Source organism: Canis lupus, chromosome 19 (assembly GCF_003254725.2).
Source record: "Canis lupus dingo isolate Sandy chromosome 19, ASM325472v2, whole genome shotgun sequence".
Lineage (NCBI taxonomy): Eukaryota > Metazoa > Chordata > Mammalia > Carnivora > Canidae > Canis > Canis lupus.
The window spans coordinates 46448461-46469267 of NC_064261.1; the positions used below are offsets into that span (position 1 = coordinate 46448461).

The following is a 20807-nucleotide window of genomic DNA, read 5'->3' on the forward strand; positions in this document are numbered from 1 at the left end:
CAACAAATAAAGCAGCCTGTATCCTCAATACATCAAGTGTCACAATGATATGTGCCTTTATGGGTCTTTTCCTATTTTTCCCCTTTTTTAGAAATGTATGTTATGAATTATGATTATTGCAATGGAGCCAAGTATTCACCGGGCTCCAGCTAGATCTTTGTTTAGCGAGCATAAGCTCACTGCCAGCTGCAAAGTGCAGCTGTCTGTCAGCATTTGTGAGGACAAACTGCTCCACTATCCCTGAACACTTAGCCATAGACTACATACTGTGTCCTCAGCTCTGCTCAGCATACCCTGTGCATTTTCAATACCCTTCCTGTGGGGGAGGGTATCAGTGGTTCGCACGCACATTTTGGAGCAAATAGTTAGAAGCTTATGTCAAAACGATTCCTCTGATAGAAGGTTCTGTCCCACTAAAACTATTTTGTGAGGGACTAACTGACAGGCCTGACATTTCCTGATCTTTCTCTGACAAAAGCATGGGAGGCTGCCACTGTCTTGAGGACATTGTGACCCCTGCAAAGAATGCCAAGAGAATGGACCCAAGGCCAGGAGCCTGTCTCAGAGCAAGGGAATGTGGGAGTGAGAAGGCCACAGGCAAGGGGCAAAGCCAGAGGAAGGGCATGGCCCCGGGGTGCTGAGTGCAGCCATTCTCCTGGGCCGCAGCAAGGAGCAGAAGGCAAGACTCAAAGGGAGCCTTATCTTGGGAGAAACCCTAATCTAGAACTTGCAAGTAAACTTGGGACTCTGTTGCTTAATAAGAGGCTTTGAAGAATGAGCTATTTTGCTCATGTAGCATTTACCACCCTTCTAAGCAAAAAAAAAAAAAAAAAAAAAAATTTAATTTCCAGCCACACTTAGCATAGTAGAAAAACTGGCAACATCATCCCACATTAATTCAGCATTTGTAGAGTTAACCAAAATCTCTCCTGTTTTATCATCAGAGTGACTCATGTGAACTGTAAGGATCGTTTTTTAGAGGGGTGGCAATTTTAGGAATACCCTGAGAATTATGCTAAGAATTTAGGATTACCCTGCTTTCCCCAGGCATTTATATACAGTAAACTGTAAGCTTCTTAAGGAGTAAAAACTGGGGCTGAAGTTTCTTTGGGCCCAGGAATGCTCCCAAGACACTGCAGAAAGCATGAGATATGATCAGTCAGTACTTGTAGAAGGTATGTTTTTCAGGTTTTGCTTAATAATGATATTTTCAACTAAAAAAAAATAAATCTAAAATTCCTCCCACTCATGGAGTATTATGAGAACTGCTCTTTGTTATGTAAAAGCATTATTTCAGTAAGAAATGTGCCCTCTTGGGAAGAATGGAACAATGCAAATTCAGATTAATAATAAAACTGTACAATACATAGCATATGGCCAAAGTTGGCCTGAGTCACTCACTGGAGAAAACATTCTAAGGTTTGGGAAAAGTCACATCCCTGGGGGAGTACGTGTGTGTGTAGTGCTGTGTGTGTTTGTGGGCAGGGCAGCAGCGACCCAACATAAACACTTTCTTTCCCACAACTTAAACATACACACAATACTTAAAATAGTTTCATTCAGGGGTAGAAACAGGATCATTAAACAATAGCAAAGCTCTGTTAGTCCATGATCTTTCCATATTCAAGAGGATTGTAAAATAAAAACAAGACTCCGCAAGGGATCGATATTTTCCAAAGGAATAGCATCTTACAGTACAAGACTATTTGGCTTGCTAAGTGCCTTCACTTCTCTCTGTGTTATAGTTTGCTGCTTCCCTCATTGAGAAACCTTTTTGCTGGATGTGTTACATACGATGAGCTTGGGTGTTATAATAAACAGAGAGGAAGGCTCAATAATGTATTTCAGTTAGGAAGAAGCACTTGAAAGAAATTGGTTTTGCTATACACATGATGTGAGCCAATCAATAGTGGTTTAGTCTGACAAGCACTGTCAATATCCATTGTCACAGTTCAGAAAGTCTTTAATGGATAGTTCTTCAAAACCCAATGATTTCAACACATGTTCAAAGTCTTGAAATATACTCTACCTGGCAGAAATTAATCACAGATAAACTCTTGGGGTTGTATACAAGTATTCCTTTTTTTCAACTGAGAGCCAAATAGCAGTCAAAAATTCTATCTGTAGTAATATGTATTTAATTTTATGTAAATTAATAAATATTTAATTTATGCCGCAGCTAAGGTTATAATCTAATAATACCAGATACACAGTAAATGCCCAGAAAATGTTGAAAAAATAAGAGACACTGGGATGAGGATGAGGAGGGCAATTTTCATACGACCTGTTCTGTTCACTTACTATTACAATCATGATTGTGATAGAAAACATCTATCAAAACCTCATAATTCATAACTGTCAGTGTTTTAGTGAATGCTTATCACACGCTAGATATCATGCTGGGTGTTTTGCAAATATTGGGGCATTTAATTTATACAACAGTCTTCAGTGTGGATATCAGCCCGACTTACCAGATGAGAAAATAGAGACACAAAGAACTTAACATTACTTGAATAAGACCTGACCTCTGTTAAATGACAGGGTTGAGATTCAAATTCAAAATCCAAAATATGTAGTATTCAAAAGAGAGAGAAGAAATAAATGAGAGAGAAAGGAATGTATTTTGGTTTGGTTTGGTTTGGTTTGGTTTGGTTTGGTCTGGTCTGGTTTGGTTTAGGAAGCAGCATTAGCTGTTAGAAGGAGGCCATCGATTAGTGGCTCTTGCCTGCTTTCTGCTTTCTCCCTAACTTCTGATCCTGAAGCTTCACTCCTATGAAGCAACCAGGAATAAAACAGGTTGACTTTCTGGTTGGGCATAGAGAAGACTGACATTTCCTGACTTGGCTGGAGAGAAGTGCTAAGGAGTTTACAGATGAGAATGCATGTGCTTGTACTATTGTGAGCTAGGTGTATGTCTGTCTTTGAAAAGGATTTGTGTGGTGACAGGAGTCAAGGACTTGAAAAATTGATAGATCTGGCTAGGTGGCTAGTCCATTTACTTAAAAAGGGAGTCCCAATCCCCACCCTACATCTCTACTTCTGTATTTATTCTTGTCTTGCTGCATACAGCCACCTGGAGCATGGAGACTGATTCTCAAATTTGCCTACAGCCCAATAGCAGAAGAGCTCAATTTGTGTTCGCGGTGGTTATGGCTCTGTGCAACCCAGATGCCATCTTCAGCTGTTCTGACTGGCAATCCAGAGAGCATTCAGCCATCAACTCTGTTACTGTCCTGCGATTCACTAATCTCACCTAAGGCAACTCATTTTCCCTTCTAGGCCTATAGTGATGCACACCACCTAGGATCATTTCAGCCAGCAGTTTAAGTACAGCAGATAATTTAAGTCCTTAGGTTGGAAGGATTGGAAGTACTTGACTATAGTAGGAGGCTATTGCCATCGCTCTACGTCCTTAGCACTTTGACAGCATTGCCAAACAGATGGAAAGGCAGGCAGTGGGGCAGGTTAGGAGTTCCCATGGGCTCGAAATCAGGCAGCCCTGCATCTGATTTTGGCTCTGCTGCTTATTTGCTACATGACTTAACCTCTCTGAACCTCGGATTCCTGATCTGTAGAATGGACAACAATAAGAGATCCCACCACACTGAATGGTTATAAGGATTAAATGAGACGTAGCATACTTAGTACAGTTTCCTGTCACATTGCCAGCAGTCTAAGAACATTAGTCATTATTAATAATACGAGTGATATTAGAACGATCAGATTGGCTAAAGTGGAAACTGAGTCTGCTTGAAAAGAATTAATACTGTAAATATTTAGATTGTAGGAAAAGTTAAATGTATATTTATTTATGTATCACATATAAAAATTACACATTACATATATCTTATATATATATAAATTTAACTTTTTCTACAATCTAAATAAACACTTCAGTCCTCTATTTCCTCTTAAATATTGATTATTTAGCCTAAGACTTCTCTCAAACTACCTATGCCTGTAATGCATACTTTTATGTTCTTGTTAAAATTTTTATGTCTGAAAAATTCAGGATACATCGTAGCATATTCTTGATCACACATAGCACCGGGAGTTTAGAGATTAAAGGAAAAAGCTTCAAAGTTGTCATATATTACTCTCCTCTATACCCTCTGAGAATACATTCTCACAAAAGTACAAACAAATACGCGCGCACAATATGTAGGGATAGCTCTCTCTATTTATGTCTATCTGGAAGGAAGATTTAAATACCACCCACCCAATTCAAATACTGCTGAGCATGGTCTAGTATCTGAGTCAGTATGTAAAATCAGCATTGAAATTGTCCAATACTCTTAAATATGAATATCATTTCATTCTCCAACTTGGCTTTTTTTCCCACAGAAATTTCAGCGTTAGTGTCCTAGAATCTTGCCATGCTGTTACCTCTACGGTGGAACTGTCATGCCTGCAAACTCTATTGTTTTGTTTTTTATTTTTGGTCTCCGATGTTCACATTCATCTATAGGGCTCCTCTCATTTGATTTGGCAGTGGCCTGTTTTCTATCACCAGGAGAGAACCCATTCCTGTATTTAATATATGATCTTTTCTCATGGAAAACATATTTCTACTGCCTGGTGCCCTTTGTCTGGATTAATGCCCTATGTAATTTTTTCCCCTTTTTTAGTAATTTCACTTTCAAAATCAGCTACTGCCTTAACTCAGTAACCACTTACTTTATTTATGAATCTTTCAAAGTTTTGAACAAATGACAAAGTTTTACTGACACTATCGATACATAAGAAGACAAGAAAGAATATTTAGTCAATAGAAGATGTCTCAATGACCTGAATCTTTACATCTGATATTGTGTCTGATTCCATTTCAGGAAAAAATGGATCATTTGTCTTTACACACACTACACGTTTTTGTTATTTAGGTATATTTTTTTCTGTTCTTTTTTTTAAAAAAATATGTAGTATTTCTATAACCTTTGATGCAAATATCTTTTGGAATTCTGGTTCACAAAAAGAAAAAACAGAGTTAAAATTGAAGGCAAATTACATCTGTGGTAATATTACTCAATATTTGCACTACAGAATTGAAGTTAGCATCATCATCATTATCATCATCACCAAAAGAAAGTTATATAATTCAAAGTCATACTAAATGCTAAATTTAAACAAAACACCTTGACTCACACTCTAGAAATACGTTATCAACCAAGACACACCTCAAATATATTATTAGCAAAATAAAAATATTAGGCCTATACATGAAAGACAATGGAGATTTAGATCCTAGACAGATGAACGCATTAGAAGTAGAACACATGGACACATCTATTACTGAGAAAAGTAGTCGTGGAATTTCCATATGGCTGAGTGACAGGGACATGACAGTAAACTGCCAGCACTGAAAATGGAAAAAATACGGTTAGATTTGACCATTTACACTAGATAATTTAGTCTAAAAGTAAATGTCTTTCATTGTATGAATTCTCACCTTTCTTTAAATGGGTAGATAGCATAAATATGAATCATTGGATAGATACCCTTCTGTTACAACTGATCATTTATTTTGTATTCCTATAATATCTAAGTGGGAATTAAGTGGTTAAAAAAAGAAAAAGGACTGCTGTTAAAATGCTCTGCGTTCCCCCTTCCAATTATTTCCAGATTTAATCGTGATTTGTGTTTTAAGTAAGTCACTTAAAGTTTCAATAATTTAGTTTCTCAGGCTACGAGTTGGGGGTTGAAATTATGACTTCTATTTACATTGAGCATGTGGAAGAAAGAGATATTAAATGACCAGCAGTATATTAAGCCCAAACTTACCCTTTCTGCCCACTCTGACACAAGGAGTTACGTGCAAAGTTTTGCAAGCTCTAAAACCACATGCTGGAGAGGGCAAAGCAGTATATATTACAGCTTCATGAATTAGCACAAGCGTGTATGCCCTGTAAAGGAATCAGGCAGGAGGCTGAAAAGAAATTTTTAAAACTTGATTTCTCTTTTCAGTCAATTTTGAGTAATGCATTCTTATTTCAGTAATTTAGAAAGTGGTACAACAGGGCAATTTCTGATTAAAAAAAAAGTCATATTGGAAAATATGAGTGGAGACAATTCGGAACTTTGTTGTGTAATCCATGAGATGGTTTGAGAAGTGTTTTTGGAATCTCTTGGGATTAAGAGCCTGATATAACCTTATTTTGTCATTTCATTCTTGAACTCCCTCCCCAGACACTTTGCTGTGGTAAGATGATTGTAACTGTTGCCGGCTTTGCCCTGAACATCTTTCTAGATTCATGGTGTCACAGGAGCTCTCAGCAGCTAACACAACTATCGGTCTACACCTGATGTTGATCCCCATGTAAAAACTAACCACAAAAAGTGACAAGTAGCCTAGAAAGTTGTTTGTTAATAGCATTTCCTTTAGCAACATTTCTGAAACGTTAGCTCTCCAGTATTTCCAAATTTAAAGAAAAATAATAACAGCATGTAAGTGTAACATGGGAATACCGTGAAAACAGCAGTTTGGCAGGGAAAGGGGATATTTCAAAATAAGCTCCCCAGCAAGAAAAATTCTGGCAGATGCACAATTCTGGATCGTATTATCCAAACCGTTGGATTCTGAAAAAATTTGAGGGTTTTCTTTTGTGGTTTTCATCCCTTAATAGAATGGTAGTGAATGTTGATCGTTCAAACTGTGTTGATTCCCCCCCGCCCCCCATTACTAACGTTGAAAAATAAATATACAAAGGGCACTTGTTACAATAAGCTTTCCCACCTCTAGAGGTGGTTTTAACACCGTAATGGCTGTGTCGGGTATAAAACTTGTGTTGTGCTAATGCATATTCTCATATGCAATAATATTTATTGCAAATCATCTTAAAAAGCCCTCAATCCTTGGGGTGATCTAACATATAGAGAAGTTGAATCACCATGTTATACACCTGAAACAAATATAAAAATTGTGTGTCAACAGCACTCCGATAAAAAATTTTTAAAAAGCCCTCGATTCTAATTATTCTTTGGTGTGAGCAGCTTTAACAGCAATTAAATCTCTCAATGGGTTAAGAACAGGACTGTGCTCAAACCTAATGCCTTTGGCCTGTGTATTGAGACTTAAATTGTATATTGTTATTGAAAATTCTCAGGGTTTCAAAAATATTCTGTTTGGACTTGAAAGAAAAACTCACGCATCGATGGAAAAAAGAGGAAAGCATAAAGGAAATAAAAGTAAATTCTAGAATACTTGGGGAGCTAATCCAATTCAGGTTAACTTTTTGTGGAGATAAAAATATGTAGAACTAAGAGTGATTCCCCTTTATCAGATTAAATGGTTTAGAATTTAAACCCATATTTCTTCAGTCTCTTTCCTTTTTCGAATAAAAAGTTTAAATGGGAATGGAAAAAAAAAAAAAAACCTGCTCATTGGCTTAACATAAATCTTTAAATTGCAGTAAACTTCACCCTCAAAAAGTAGTTGAATCTCTGAGGAAAAAGAAAAGGCTGAATTCTATTTTTCATAAATGATGGATTATTGTACCACACTGTGTATTTTCCAGTAAAGTGTCCTTTTATTTGCACTGTGTGATTACAAGTTTCTAAAAGTATGTGTGGGGTCACTTGGGTGCTGTGGGAAAATGGAAGGAACACTGTTCTGTTAAAATCAGTAGTGAAATCAGAAGCAAACTATGTCCTGATTATCATAGGCATGTGTTTAAATTTTGCCTTCCTTAATTGGTGATGTTGTATTTACTTAAAATGAACAATTTGGCAAGTTTTTCTCCCTTGACAACAGAAAAGCGTAAACTGTTTTATAAGTTTGGCTGTTAAATTCAGATTTGTAAACCACAATATTCAAAGACTTTTAGCGCTGTTTACAGGGACCCCAAGATGGACTTGACTTTATAACCATGTGCTTTTTACATTTTTAGTTCATATTTATAGCGCTTTCAAGTTATTTGCTTAATAAAACGTATGCTATATATTATAGTCATCTATTGACTTTAACTTCTGCATTACTCTTCTTTGAACAAAATGAGGGGAATGAATGATGGTAAAGGCATGTAATTTGACTTGTCATCTAAGGATGATTATTTATGGCATCAGGAAATAGAACTGGACACTCTAGTCTGTCTCCAGGAAAGTCATCATTAGAGGCAACTTCGGAGAGTTAGGCTGTGTTAAAACCAGTGTGATCACACCCAAGACTCTGCTACTTTCTCAGTGTTTGTGAGAGGCAAACAAGACAAAGCATTTAAAAATGTTTTTCCATGTTCTTTGAAAAACCAGTGTACCTTACATGCATGTCTCGCATGTAGAGCCAGATGGTGATATTGAAAACAATATATATGTCTTGTATTTTATATATAAAATATTTTGTATATATTTCACAAGTGTTTTCTATATATTTTATACATAATATTATAATGGTAAATAAATAAACATATATTCACACAGTTATGTAAATATTTCCATTACATATATTTCTATATATTTAAATATGCATTTATTCATATGCATGTGTTTAAATACATATTTATATAATAGATATAATTTTATATATTATTTTCATATATTATCTATAAATATGTTCTCACATATTTAACATAAAAATGTAATAATATATAAAATACAAAATATAAAATATATAAATATATTTTGTGTTTATAATATATACTTTTATATTTTAAATATTTTTATACTTTACAGATTTAAAATTATGAATAATATAAAAATATTATGTATAAAACATTAGAAATACTATCACCAGAGGACTTAAGGGATTCTGAAAAATATAGTTCACTGTATAATTATTTTCATAATCTTGTATTTATGCTGTCTGTACTCTCTAATCACATCATTTTAACTAGTTCTAAAAAAGCAAGAAAAAAATGCCTCTTTGATTCTGTATTCCTGGGCATTCTGTCTTGGAAAGTGACAAGGTTTTGAGGTGAAACTAGAAATAGAAAATATTACCTTTGGTAACCTGTGAAAATTTAGATTGATAATGCGTATTATTTCAAAGCAGGCTTGAGACTGAAATTACCCTGAGAAGATTTTTTTTTTTTCCTGAAGGATGTTAAGTGTCTCTTCAGCCTCCAATACTAGAACCCAGACTATAGGGCTTGCATAGCTGTCAGTTGGAGCAGGTCATATGCAACTGGCGGTCACTGCAGTGACTGGACCTAGATAAAAACTGATAGGATATCATGTGTCAGCACAGTATTTAAGATGCTCGGAATGACTCTTCCAATCATACAAGTTAGAATCATCAGTTTATGCCTGATATTCATGGTCCTATAAAAGCATGGGTTGCTTGCATGGGTTCTCATGGCACTTGCAGTTTTTCCAAAATGATCTGAGGTCAATTATTCCTCTAAGATCCAGAAGTCTTGTACTTCACATCATGCTGTATTAAAATTACATAGGCCTTATGTGTTTTTATCCACAACGGTTAAATCCAGTAGTGCCATATATGTACTAGGTAGTCAGTTTGTGTTTGTTTATTTTTTCATCGCCTAGCATTACTGTCCAGGAATATAATGTGAGCCACGTTTGTAATTTAAAATCGTTTGCTAGCCACATTTTAAAAAGCAACAAGAAATATGTTTTAATAATATATTAATTTTAATGATATATTTATTTACCAAAAAAATCCAAAACATTATTGTTTCAACCTCTGGCACAGCCTGCATTTCAAGTGCCTAATAGCCCCAAGTGAGTAGTGGCTACCATGTTGGACAGCACAGATCTAAAGCAGTGCTTCTCAATTTTAAGTTCAGATACACATGGAAAATATATTTGTATAGACCACTGGAATAAATGGGCAAGACTACTCATAACTGACAGGAACTGCTCCTGGGGTGCAGGCTGCATCATTCCTACTCAATTACCCTGAGTGCTGAGGACATCCATAACGTAACCCTATACAATTGTTATGCCAAGCACAACAGTTGGCAATCTCCAGTCTACAGCAGTGGTTCCCAGCCTCTTTAAGTGATAGACTCTATAATAGTGGTTGTACTTTTAGGACCAATTCCTTTAATAAACAGATAGCAGTTAGATACGAGGTATATGATAGATCAGATATTTGAAATATTATATATATATGCATATATAATAGGTAAATATATATTGTTTATATATGCTATTTACTATTTACTATATACTATGTATATACATACTTTATACTATTTATACTGCATATATTATAGCAGATACCAGATAGATGATAGAACAGATATATATGTTTAATATACTTAAATATAACATAAATATATGTACTATTTGCTATATATATCCATTATATATATATGCTATTTGTAAAGAGATATATTATTAAAATAATATATATATATATATATTTGCTTTTCACAGTTTCTTTTCATTTTCTCAGTATGTGAGTAGACCTTCCACCACCAGTAAATGAGAACTTAAACAGATCCTATAACCTTTCTTATCATTTTAAGGCAGTGATTCTCAACAGGGAACAATTTCCCTTCCCCTCCCCCAAGGAGACATTTGGCAATGTCTAGAGACATTTTTGATTGTCATAACGAGGAGGGGTTACTACTGGCATATTGAAAGTAGAAGCCTAAGAGGCTTCTCAACATCCTACTTATCCTGCACAGGACAGCCCCCTTCTACAAAAAATAATTGTCTGTCTCAAAATGTCAATAGTGCCGGGGTTGAGAGCCCTGCTTTAAGGTAATATAAAATATTATGGTCCAGTTAACGGGCAAGTATTATCTCAATTTGGTATCTAATAGAGCTAATCCCATGTGATAGTCTAAACTCTGAACTTAATTTAAAATTAAAATTCCACTCTTCAGCTAGCTGGAAGGAAGGCAAGGTATTTTCCTTTTTACTGTCCTTAGCTGTACGCTTCACCCCAAATCCTCATCTTGCTAACATGTTTACTACTACTTTGTGGTGAAAGCTAGGTGCAGGAGGATGCAAAAATGTTCTTACTTGACCAGCCATACTCTGGGCCAGGTTTATAGCAGACATTCTCCTGTGGGCACTTTTGTGGGTTCTTTGGAGACCCCACAAGGGACATTTGACTTCAAGTCCTCTAATTTGGGCAATTAATTTTCTTCCAGTTGCAGTTCTCTCCTGTCTCTCTCTTTTTTCTTCTGAGATCCTTCAGAGGGATGGTTCATGCTTAGCTTTCATACAATGATAACTTAGCAAATATTTGGTATCCAATAGCTACTTTTTAAAAATTTAGTTGATTTAAAACCATTCTACTTTAAATGAGTAAATGAGCTCCTGATATACTTTTTCACTATCCATTCATTCACCAATACTCCAATAAATTAGATATCAGATAAAAATCTTATGAGACTGTTCCCATATCCAAACTTGACCTTGGACAATTTACTGAACTTCTCTGTCTCAGCTTCTTCCTCTTCAAAATGGATAGAATTATTTTACATATTTCAAAAGATCATTGAGAATTGATTCAACAAATATTGAGTGAAGATTTACATTTACATGCTGAACAATGTTTGAGGTATTGGGAACACATTTGTGAACAACATTTACAAAAGTTTACAAAAATCCCTGCCCACCTGGAGCTTACATTGCAGGAGAATTAAGTTAAATCGTGTTAGATTTTAGAAAAGTGTCAAGTATGTAGCAAGGTCTCAGTACATTTTACTATATTATTATTAATCCAATTGAATTATTGGCTTATTCTAAAATAGAATTTGAGAGGCAAAGACCTCTACGTACCTAAGAAAGTGCCCCCCAATCCTCCCAACAACTGAGTTAAGACAAGGAAGGCCCAGCCAAGATCTATGATTTTATAGAAACAATGAATTCTTATCAGTTATAATAATGAGATACCTTGAATGTGTTTAGACACTATACTTAATGAAGATCCAGACCTTACGTGTTATGTTCATCATGGAATTCACAGCCTTTAGCATGGAGCCTGATAATCCAGAAACATTGAGCTAATACTTTTTCAGGAATGAATTTGAGATACATCTAACTTTGAAGATAGAGGTTAGGATAGGAAGCAATGAAGACATGGAAAAATGTGAAGCAAATTTGTTTCAGAATTTTTTCTAGAACTGGTGGTAATTTCACATCAATAAGAAAAATAGGGGTTGCTTTGGTGGCTCAGTGGTTTAGTGCCTGCCGTTGGCCCAGGGCGTGATCCTGGAGTCCCAGGATCAAGTCCCACATCAGGGTCCCTGCATGGAGCCTGCTTCTCCCTCTGCCTGTGTCTCTGCCTCTCTCTCACTGTGTCTCTCATGAATAAATAAATCAAATCTTTCAAAAAAAAAAAAAAAGGAAAATAGGAAATATCTACTTGAGTTAACATAAAATAGATAATTGAAAAAATTATTTGGGCAGGCAGGACCTTTGAAAATGCCTGTATTACCTACAGGCAGTATATAATCTTAATTAATTGAAATGAACAATTTGAAGAGTTTTTACTCTAATTTAGATGAATTTTTCTTTGACCATAATTCTGTGTATAGAGACAGATAGGTGGAATTATGCAGATAAAGGTTATCATGTTAAATATGAGCAAATGAGAGGGAAAATAAATGGTGAATGTATGAAACTAACCACAGTCTCATTGCACATTCATGTGGCAACAGAGCCAATATTTTCATACAGGCAAATTTTTACTCATATGTTGTGTCTAAACAGAAGGGTTTGAGCTATTAATTCCAGTAGTTCCATAACTACTGCTTTCTATTCATATTCGAATAAAGTAATAATTATAAAGGAGACATTTACCAAAAGCTTTCTTTTTTTCTTTTTAATCTCCAGTGTTCAGACTGCATCATAGTGCTTCCGATACAAGCGACAAAAACCGAGTTAAAAGCAGATTAAAGAAGTTTATCACCCGAAGACCTTCCCTGAAAACTCTGCAAGAAAAGGGACTTATTAAAGGTATAGGACATTTTATACTTTTACTGTAGCAATGATAAATGAATATGCCTCTGTGTCCATAGCTATTCAGCTCTAAAGAGATATTAGGATATTTTATTCTTCTTAGGTTGTTCATGGAACGTTCTGCTCTACAACAAAGGGGAAAAAAACCAAAGCAGTTGTCCAGAAAACTAATCCTGAGAAAATAAAGGTTGCAACGCAGTGTCATTGAAAACAGTACCTAGTTTTGCCCTCTGTGGAGCTGGGCTCCGCACCAGGGAGGGGGGCGGCTGGGTAGAGGAGGTATCCTAGGGGCTCATTAGAATGAACCCATGTCACCATGTGCCTGGACAATCCTGGTGCCCACCTATCATCCCAGCATGCTTAGTAGCAGCAGTCCTTTCACTCTCAGATGTGTCCTGATTTGGATAATAAGTTACCTTGTCACCCCTCTCTGAAGTGAGCACTGGGACAGAAGTCTAAGGCAAATTAGTGTCATGGAAATTTATGGATTTGGGAGCTGGAGAACTAAGCCCTCAATTGAAACTGGAATAAGTAGGTATAATATATATCTAAATATATCTAAAGTAAAGAACAAACTAGTCTAGACTGCCCTAGCCGCCACGATAGCCAAACATAGACTCTGGCCCTAGACTAATCAGAATTCAGAATCTGGTTCTACCTCACTCGTATTGACATTGAGCAAGTTATGACCTCCTGAACACCAGATATCTCATCTGTTAAATGGGGGTACTTATACCCACCACTGAGAGGGCCGCTGAGAGAAATAAATGAGATAACCCATGTAACGCATTTAATAGAGTCTCTGGAACATAAATATTAAACAAATGTTCTCTGCTATTAATGCTATTATTATTCACTACTGCTGTTACTGTTAAGGTGCCAAGGGGATGAGAAAGAATGAATGCATACATAGAACCAGTGATAAAACAGATTTCTATAACTGGAAGTCACTTATAAATTACACAGGTAAAACATTATTTTCCTAACAAGAAAGTATGTGCAGCAAGTCCATCATTTTCCCTGTTTTTTTTTTTTTTTATTTTCTAACTGATGGATGTATTTTGCAAATTGAATATAAGAAGAAATTTGAACCTGGGCTAAAATATCTTTCTGAAATACATTCTGAGAACAACACTGAAAGACTGATCCTTATGGGAGTCAAAAGGTGATGTAATGCCTAATCATTTCTCAGGAACAGGGTGAAACAGATCTTAAGATTTTCAGCAATACTTAGCATGAGAATTACTTAAATAGGTTATAATAATCGTGTGTCCTATCAATTTCAGTTCACTTTTAAACAGGGGGACTTAGGGCAGCCCCGGTGGCTCAGCAGTTTAGCGCTACCTTCGGCTCAGGGCCTGATCCTGGAGACCCGGGATCGAGTCCCACGTCGGGCTCCCTGCATGGAGCCTGCTTCTCCCTCTGCCTGTGTCTCTGCCTCTCTCTCTCTCTCTGGTCTCTCACGAATAAATAAATAAAATCTTTCAAAACAAAACAAAACAAAACAAAAACAAAAACCAGGGGGGCTTATCACAAGAATCATCTGGCATTTTGAACCAATTGTGAAAGGTGAAATTTTATGAAGCATGGACATACATATCACTAATAGAGTGGAAAATTCTTAAAATGGAAGGATTTGGGGGTAGAACTAGCACTTGCTTTGGCAATCCTTGGACTCTTACTCTAAAGATGTCCTTTTCAGGGCCACCGACAATATTGGATTCAACAGATTCAACTTCATATAATAATATACCAGTACCTTCAGTTTTATCTTGGAACGCACCCCATCAATTATCATTTTCTTTGAGGAGATTCAGTTGCAGTTTACCTGCCACTTTGGGAAAAATAGAAAACCAAATTGAGCTCAAACAATCCCAATCTGACATACAGTCCAGATTTTTCATGACTGTGGCAAAATGGAAAGGGTTTTAATTCAGTGGCAGGGTCTGGCTCCAATCAAAATGCTAAAGAATTAACAACTACAGTGCTCCAGCCGTGGTCTCAGAAAGCAGCAGATGAACTGGATGCCTAATGCAGTTTTCATACTGATGTAATGGAACCACTGAACACACTCCGATGTGTACATTTCCTATCTTAGAGCTCCATTAAATTTCCACCATAGCTGACCCATGAGTCAGTATTCATTAGTAGGGCTATGGAAAATCTATGTGAAATTCTGATTTGATAAGCTTCCATTGTTGTCTTCAGTGGAATTTTCTTCCAAATACAGATCAAGTTATGCAAATATAATCACTTCTTGGGCTTGTTTCAGTTTTAACTGTGAATTTTTAAAAAGCGTTTACTGATTTTTCTTTTCTTTTCACTGAGTAAAAAGCATTAAACCAATTTTTAAAAATACAGGCCCAGTCAAATTTAGTACTTTCAGTCTATAGAAAATAGAAATAGCAAAGTTAAGGCAAAGACTTAGAAAAAGCAACGGAATCGGGGTTTTTGATCAGTTATGAAAAATTATAGAAGATAAATGAGTGATTAATGGTTAAATGCCTTCTCCAAGTAAAAGGACTTAACTCTTTCGAGGCGAAGAATTACTCAGAAAGAGAGATAATGGCCTTTAAAGTGGTCTTCTGTGTACCTGCCCACAAGAATATGTATCAAATTCTTTCAACCGTTGAATCTGCTAGATCTGGAATAAAGGCCTTCACAACATGATTCAGGAAAGCTGTGGTGACTGTTTGGGTCTTAAAAGTGCATTTCCTGACACCTGGGAGTGACTCTGCAAGGCCATAGCCACTTTTCAAAGTGTTTTTTACTCCTCTATGTAATGTTGTCAACAGGTTGAGAGGCCCAAGCTTTGAAATCAGCCAGCCTTTCCTGAGCACCCACAACGGAGCAGGAAGGGCTGTACCTTCTTGACTTCATAATGCCCAGCAGAACTATATCCACGAAGCACTTTATCTGAAAAGAGACTTGTCCCAATATTACACAATCTGAACTCGGTCGCAAACCCTTTCTTCTATATCTGGTTTTTGGACTCGCAGAGACCCGGCCAATACGTGATTTCATTGGCTAGAAGCTAGGTCTGGAAACACTCCCCTGATGGGGCTGCATCTTCTAATTTCTTTAATAGGACTAACGAGAAGGGTATATTACAATTGCAAAAAAAGGGCCAGCCGGTAATTATGGATGGGCACTCAATGGAAAGAAATCTTGACAGCTCAAGTGGTTGTAGCACTCCTTGCACCATGGTGGTGATAGCTTCTGGAAAGCCTTCAGTTTCTCCAAGTGCTTTCACATTTGCCAAGGGAGTGGCAAGTGCATTCTAAATGTGTAAGTTTATTGCATTGAACATCTCATCAGAAATAAAACTTGAATCAGTTTAATATGTAAATTATAGGCAAGAGGGTACATTTTAGAGTGGTAGGTATGTTTGTACATATTTTCTGCCTGGTTTTGGAACTGGATTAATAGCTCTTTAGTGTCAGCCAAACTACCTTATATAATCTTTCAAACAACAGCATTAATATCCAAGAATAGAAAACACTTGGCAATGCAATTTCTAGGAAGGATAACAATTGTTTGTTTTTTTTAGAAGCAATTGGTATTTCCTTATATCAAAGTGATAGAATTAGAAAGGATTGTATGTTTAGAAAGTAGTTTCTTTCATCTTCATGTGGATAAAACCATAATGGATGGTATTAGTAGAAATTGAAAGCAATTCTGTAACACTTTATTTTGTAATCACTATATTATAAAGGAAACAACCTGTTTAAAGATTCTATAGTGTGCTTCTAGGATTTATGATGAAAAGCAGTGCTTTCCTGCCTCATCCCAGTTTTGCTCCTTATGAGGCACCACCTGGCACTGTTCCATGCGTAGTTCGGGGGGTTGACTCCATAACCTACGTTAGTATTATTTGGAGATATAGGTCAGTTAGTTTTTGCCAGTATCTTCCTTATCCTTCATGTCATAATGTCTTGACTTATCAACCTTAGATGTGATCTCAGATATCTTTCACAGTAGACATGAATTTGACTCAATTAAACCAGACCTCAACTACCTGGCCCTTTTCCTCCCCAAATATAGTCAAATACAGCAAGTCTTGGCCTTTCTGTTGACTTTCTCTATAACATCCAATTACTTAAATCTGTACTTATTGCTCTAGTAACCATGGAAAACTGAGACTTCGTGCCTCCATTGCCCAGACAGGAAGTTTACTGTCCTTTCCTCTCTCATCCCTTCTGTCTTTGCTATTGTAATTCTTGCTTCTACATCATAAAAACTCAGTATTTCACAGCTTTCTATAATTATGACTCATTTATAGATTGGCTCTAAAAGCTAAAAACCAAAGAAACAGCATTTGTACAATTACAATTATGTAAGGTTGCTTTCTGCAGCTTGAAGTACTAGATTTCATTCTCTATTCTTATAATATCATGACCTCTGTGATCTGTACAGAGTAATCCTCCTGGATCATGGTGAAAAAGACTCTTTCACATTTGAAGGTTGCATTAGTGCATTTATGCTGTTTCTCGACCACAATCAAGTCCTCCATTTATCCCCCATATCTTGGATCTAAATGTAAAGAAAATCAGGCACCCGCATTTACTTTATATTGATCATGTAAATATTCCGGAATCCCTGACCAAGTCATGTGCTAGATTGGATTAACATATCCACGGGTTCAATATTATGACTTAATGAGCCATATAAATTAGAATGTTCTTATTTTTTTAAGTTTTTAATTCCAGTTAGTTAACATGCAGTGTTATACTAGTTTCAGGGGTACACTACAGAAATACAGCCCTTCCGTACATCACCCTGTCCTCATCACAAGTGTCCTCCCTAACCCCTATCACTTATTTAACCCATCCCTCCACCCCTCTCCTCCCTGTTAACCATCAGTTTGTCCTCTATAGGTAAGAATCTATTTCTTGACTTGCTCTCTCTCTCTCTTTGTAATATTCTTATTTTTGAAGCTTATGCTTCATCACTTCCTTACAATCATGCTATCTTTTAGTTTGATATAATTTTTGGGGGTGAATTTCTCGTACAGATTTTTTTTCCCCACAGAGTTTCATTTTTTCCTGGTCGCTGGGCCTTTATGTCACCAAGGACTTCAATCTTCTCAAACAGTCTGTGTTTTCTAGTCTGTGACTCATGGCTTTTTTTTTTTTTTTTTTTTTCTCTAGAATATCTTCTAAACTCCTTCCATTACCTTACTTCATTTTGGATTGGTTGCTTTTTGGTCTTCACCTTTATCACTCTGTGATTCTCTTTTACTGAACTTCTGAATCGTATTCACTGTCTTCTGAATCCACACCTTTTCTTTCTTGTTTTAATTCCTTACATTACTATGTAACAGCTTCTGATAACTTATTTAGGTAACATGAGACTTTGTCTAAAAATATCTTCAGTATATCCACATACTTGCTCAATAGTGTAGTTGGGTATAGAATTCCATTGCTTCTAGAATTCAAAGTTGCCGTTTCCATTCTTACTCCTGTTACTTTGAATATTTTTCTTTCAGAATCATTGGGAATTTTTGTCTTTATTTTGAAATTCTGTAATCAAGATAATGTATATAGTTGGCAGAATTTAACATTTATTCTGCTTAGCACTCAACTGTAAGAATTATGATTCTCTTGGGCTCTGAGTTTTTTTTCTCTTTATCACTATGTTGATACAACCTTCCCATCAGTTTTCTCTGGTTCTTCTTTTGGGATCTTTATGATATGAATATTAGATAATCAAGATTTATTTTTCTCATATTCTGAAAGAATTCTCAATTTTATCCCTTGTCTTTATTAATTTATTTTAACTTCAGCAGTTATATTTCAATTTGCTAGAGTCTTTCTTATTCTCAATCCTTTTTTTTTTTTGCTTATCCCACTTTCTCAAATGCCATAAAGGCAGAAACTTTGTTGCCCATGTTACTCCCATACCTAATAGTGAGGCTGACACTTGGCACTTAGCGTTCGATAAATATTAATTAATAGAATAAGTGACAAAAAAAGAAAACAGATTACATCTTTTTTTCTAACTTATCCAAAGATATAAATAAAAATTGGTTATTGTTGTTTGGACTTTCTTTTTACTTTTTAAGATGTTATGTCCTGCTTTTTAAATCATTAATTTTATCTAGGTATTTTTGTATTTCTATGACATTAGTGACTTAGCTCAAATGTCTGGTGGGCAATGGTCATTCATTTTATTACAAAATGAGTCTCCACAAAGACTAGCTGAAGCTCTGTGCACATGGATAGAGCTTGTTAATAATATGGTTTTGCTGTAGGGTGGATGTGTGGGGACTCTCACACCTGCCTCAAACATCAAATATTTATGAAGACTATGGAATGCCTTATATATTCTCAATAAACTTAATCAATCTTTACATATTTTTATGTGATGATAGAAAAATTTTCTGCTCCATTATACAATTCAAACAACTGGGTTTATTTGAAAGTACAGAAGCTTTAGAATTCGACTAAGCTAGGTTTAAAGCTGGGTTCTGCCTTTTACCAGCTATCTAACTTAATGTTTGGTTACTGAATTTTTCATCTATGAAAAATACAACATAAAATTTAAATGGGATGAAATGTGGAAGAACTTCACACAGTGACAGTCTTATCTTCATTATTTAGCAATTTTCTTCCTTCCATCTTTCTTTTCATCTTCCATTCCTTCCCCATTTTTCCTCTTCTTTACTTTCTTATTTAGGTTTATGAAGCAAATTATGATCAAAATGACCCTTGGAAAACATTTTCTCTAGCATTCCTTTAAAATTTGGGAAATCAGTCCTGGGAAGTGTCAAGGAAAAGCAGTAGTAACTTGCTTACTTCAAGGCAAGTGCGTAGATAATTTATGGTTGGCTCATATTTATCTTTTTCGTAATTTTCATCATGGTACTCTTTATACATAAATGGGCATAAGCTAATTTTCTTTTCTAGCTACACCCATTTATACAGTGTCATCTAATTGCAGGAACATTTAAGTAATTACTCACACAGACACAACTAATTGTTTAAGGTTTCCGTCACATGAGAAAATAATGTCTTTGAAATTATAGTACTTTTATAAAATGTGTCAATTATATTGAGAAGTAAAGAAAGATTTGCCATTCAAATTGCAGATACAAGTTATCAGCCCTAAACTTTCAACAGTCATCTTGATGAATAGCAAAATCATTGAGTTAAGAGGAAAGCATTTTTAAAATAATTTGATAGAACAGATGTGTGATGGAGTAACCTACCTGTCACATTGCTAATTTAAGCAAAACATTTATAAGCAACACTAACAATATACCTTTGGGTAGAGATATGCTCCAATTTTGCCATTTTATCAGTGTTAGTCTGAAAATAATTGTATTTGAATTTATATACTGGGGCATGGGTCTATCATTGCTTGGGCCTGAAATATTCCCACAACTTCCACAATATGCACTAATGTGCTTAAAAATATCTCGTAAATCTTCTTTTCTTTAAACTTCCTTATGGTTCATAATTGAACTGTGATCCTTACGTGTGAGCTATGTCATGATTTAATATTAACCAAAATTAATAGCCAACCTTAAGCTTCTTTATCTTGGCCTACAAGCTTCCTGGTTCCTTTGCATTTACAGTTCCCAGGCAGTTTCTGTTATTTAAAGGCTCTTGGGAGCAAATGTGTTGGTAATAGAGTACCACATTGCTAGCTTTTGTTCAATAATAAAATACAGGTCACCATGAGAGATGGTAAATGTTGAGGAAAAAGTGCACCTGGGTAGCAGGTTAAGCCCATGTCTTTTAAAAGCCCGTTATTCAGGGAGGAAATGATCCAGGTCTTATGAGATATTAAAAGCAGAATAACTTTGGAGCAACAAGAGAAAAATGAGGTCCAGAAATGGGAGTGAATTAGGTAAGGGGAAAAAGAATGAGCCAGGATAATAAGTTGGTTTGTCTGTGGTTCAAGAACTTCCTTTCTTATGGAGAGAGACCTTT

General features: G+C 35.8%; 1 protein-coding gene across 4 annotated transcripts in view; it reads left to right on the plus strand.

The window, feature by feature from the left end:
* Positions 1-20807, plus strand: part of ARHGAP15 (Rho GTPase activating protein 15) — a 608969-nt gene that overhangs the window by 340733 nt on the left and 247429 nt on the right. For all 4 annotated transcript variants that reach the window (XM_025431170.3, XM_025431189.3, XM_049097196.1 and 1 more), the window contains one exon: positions 12745-12867. In XM_025431170.3, coding sequence (XP_025286955.3) covers positions 12745-12867 — 123 coding nt within the window. The remainder of the gene's footprint in view (positions 1-12744; positions 12868-20807) is intronic.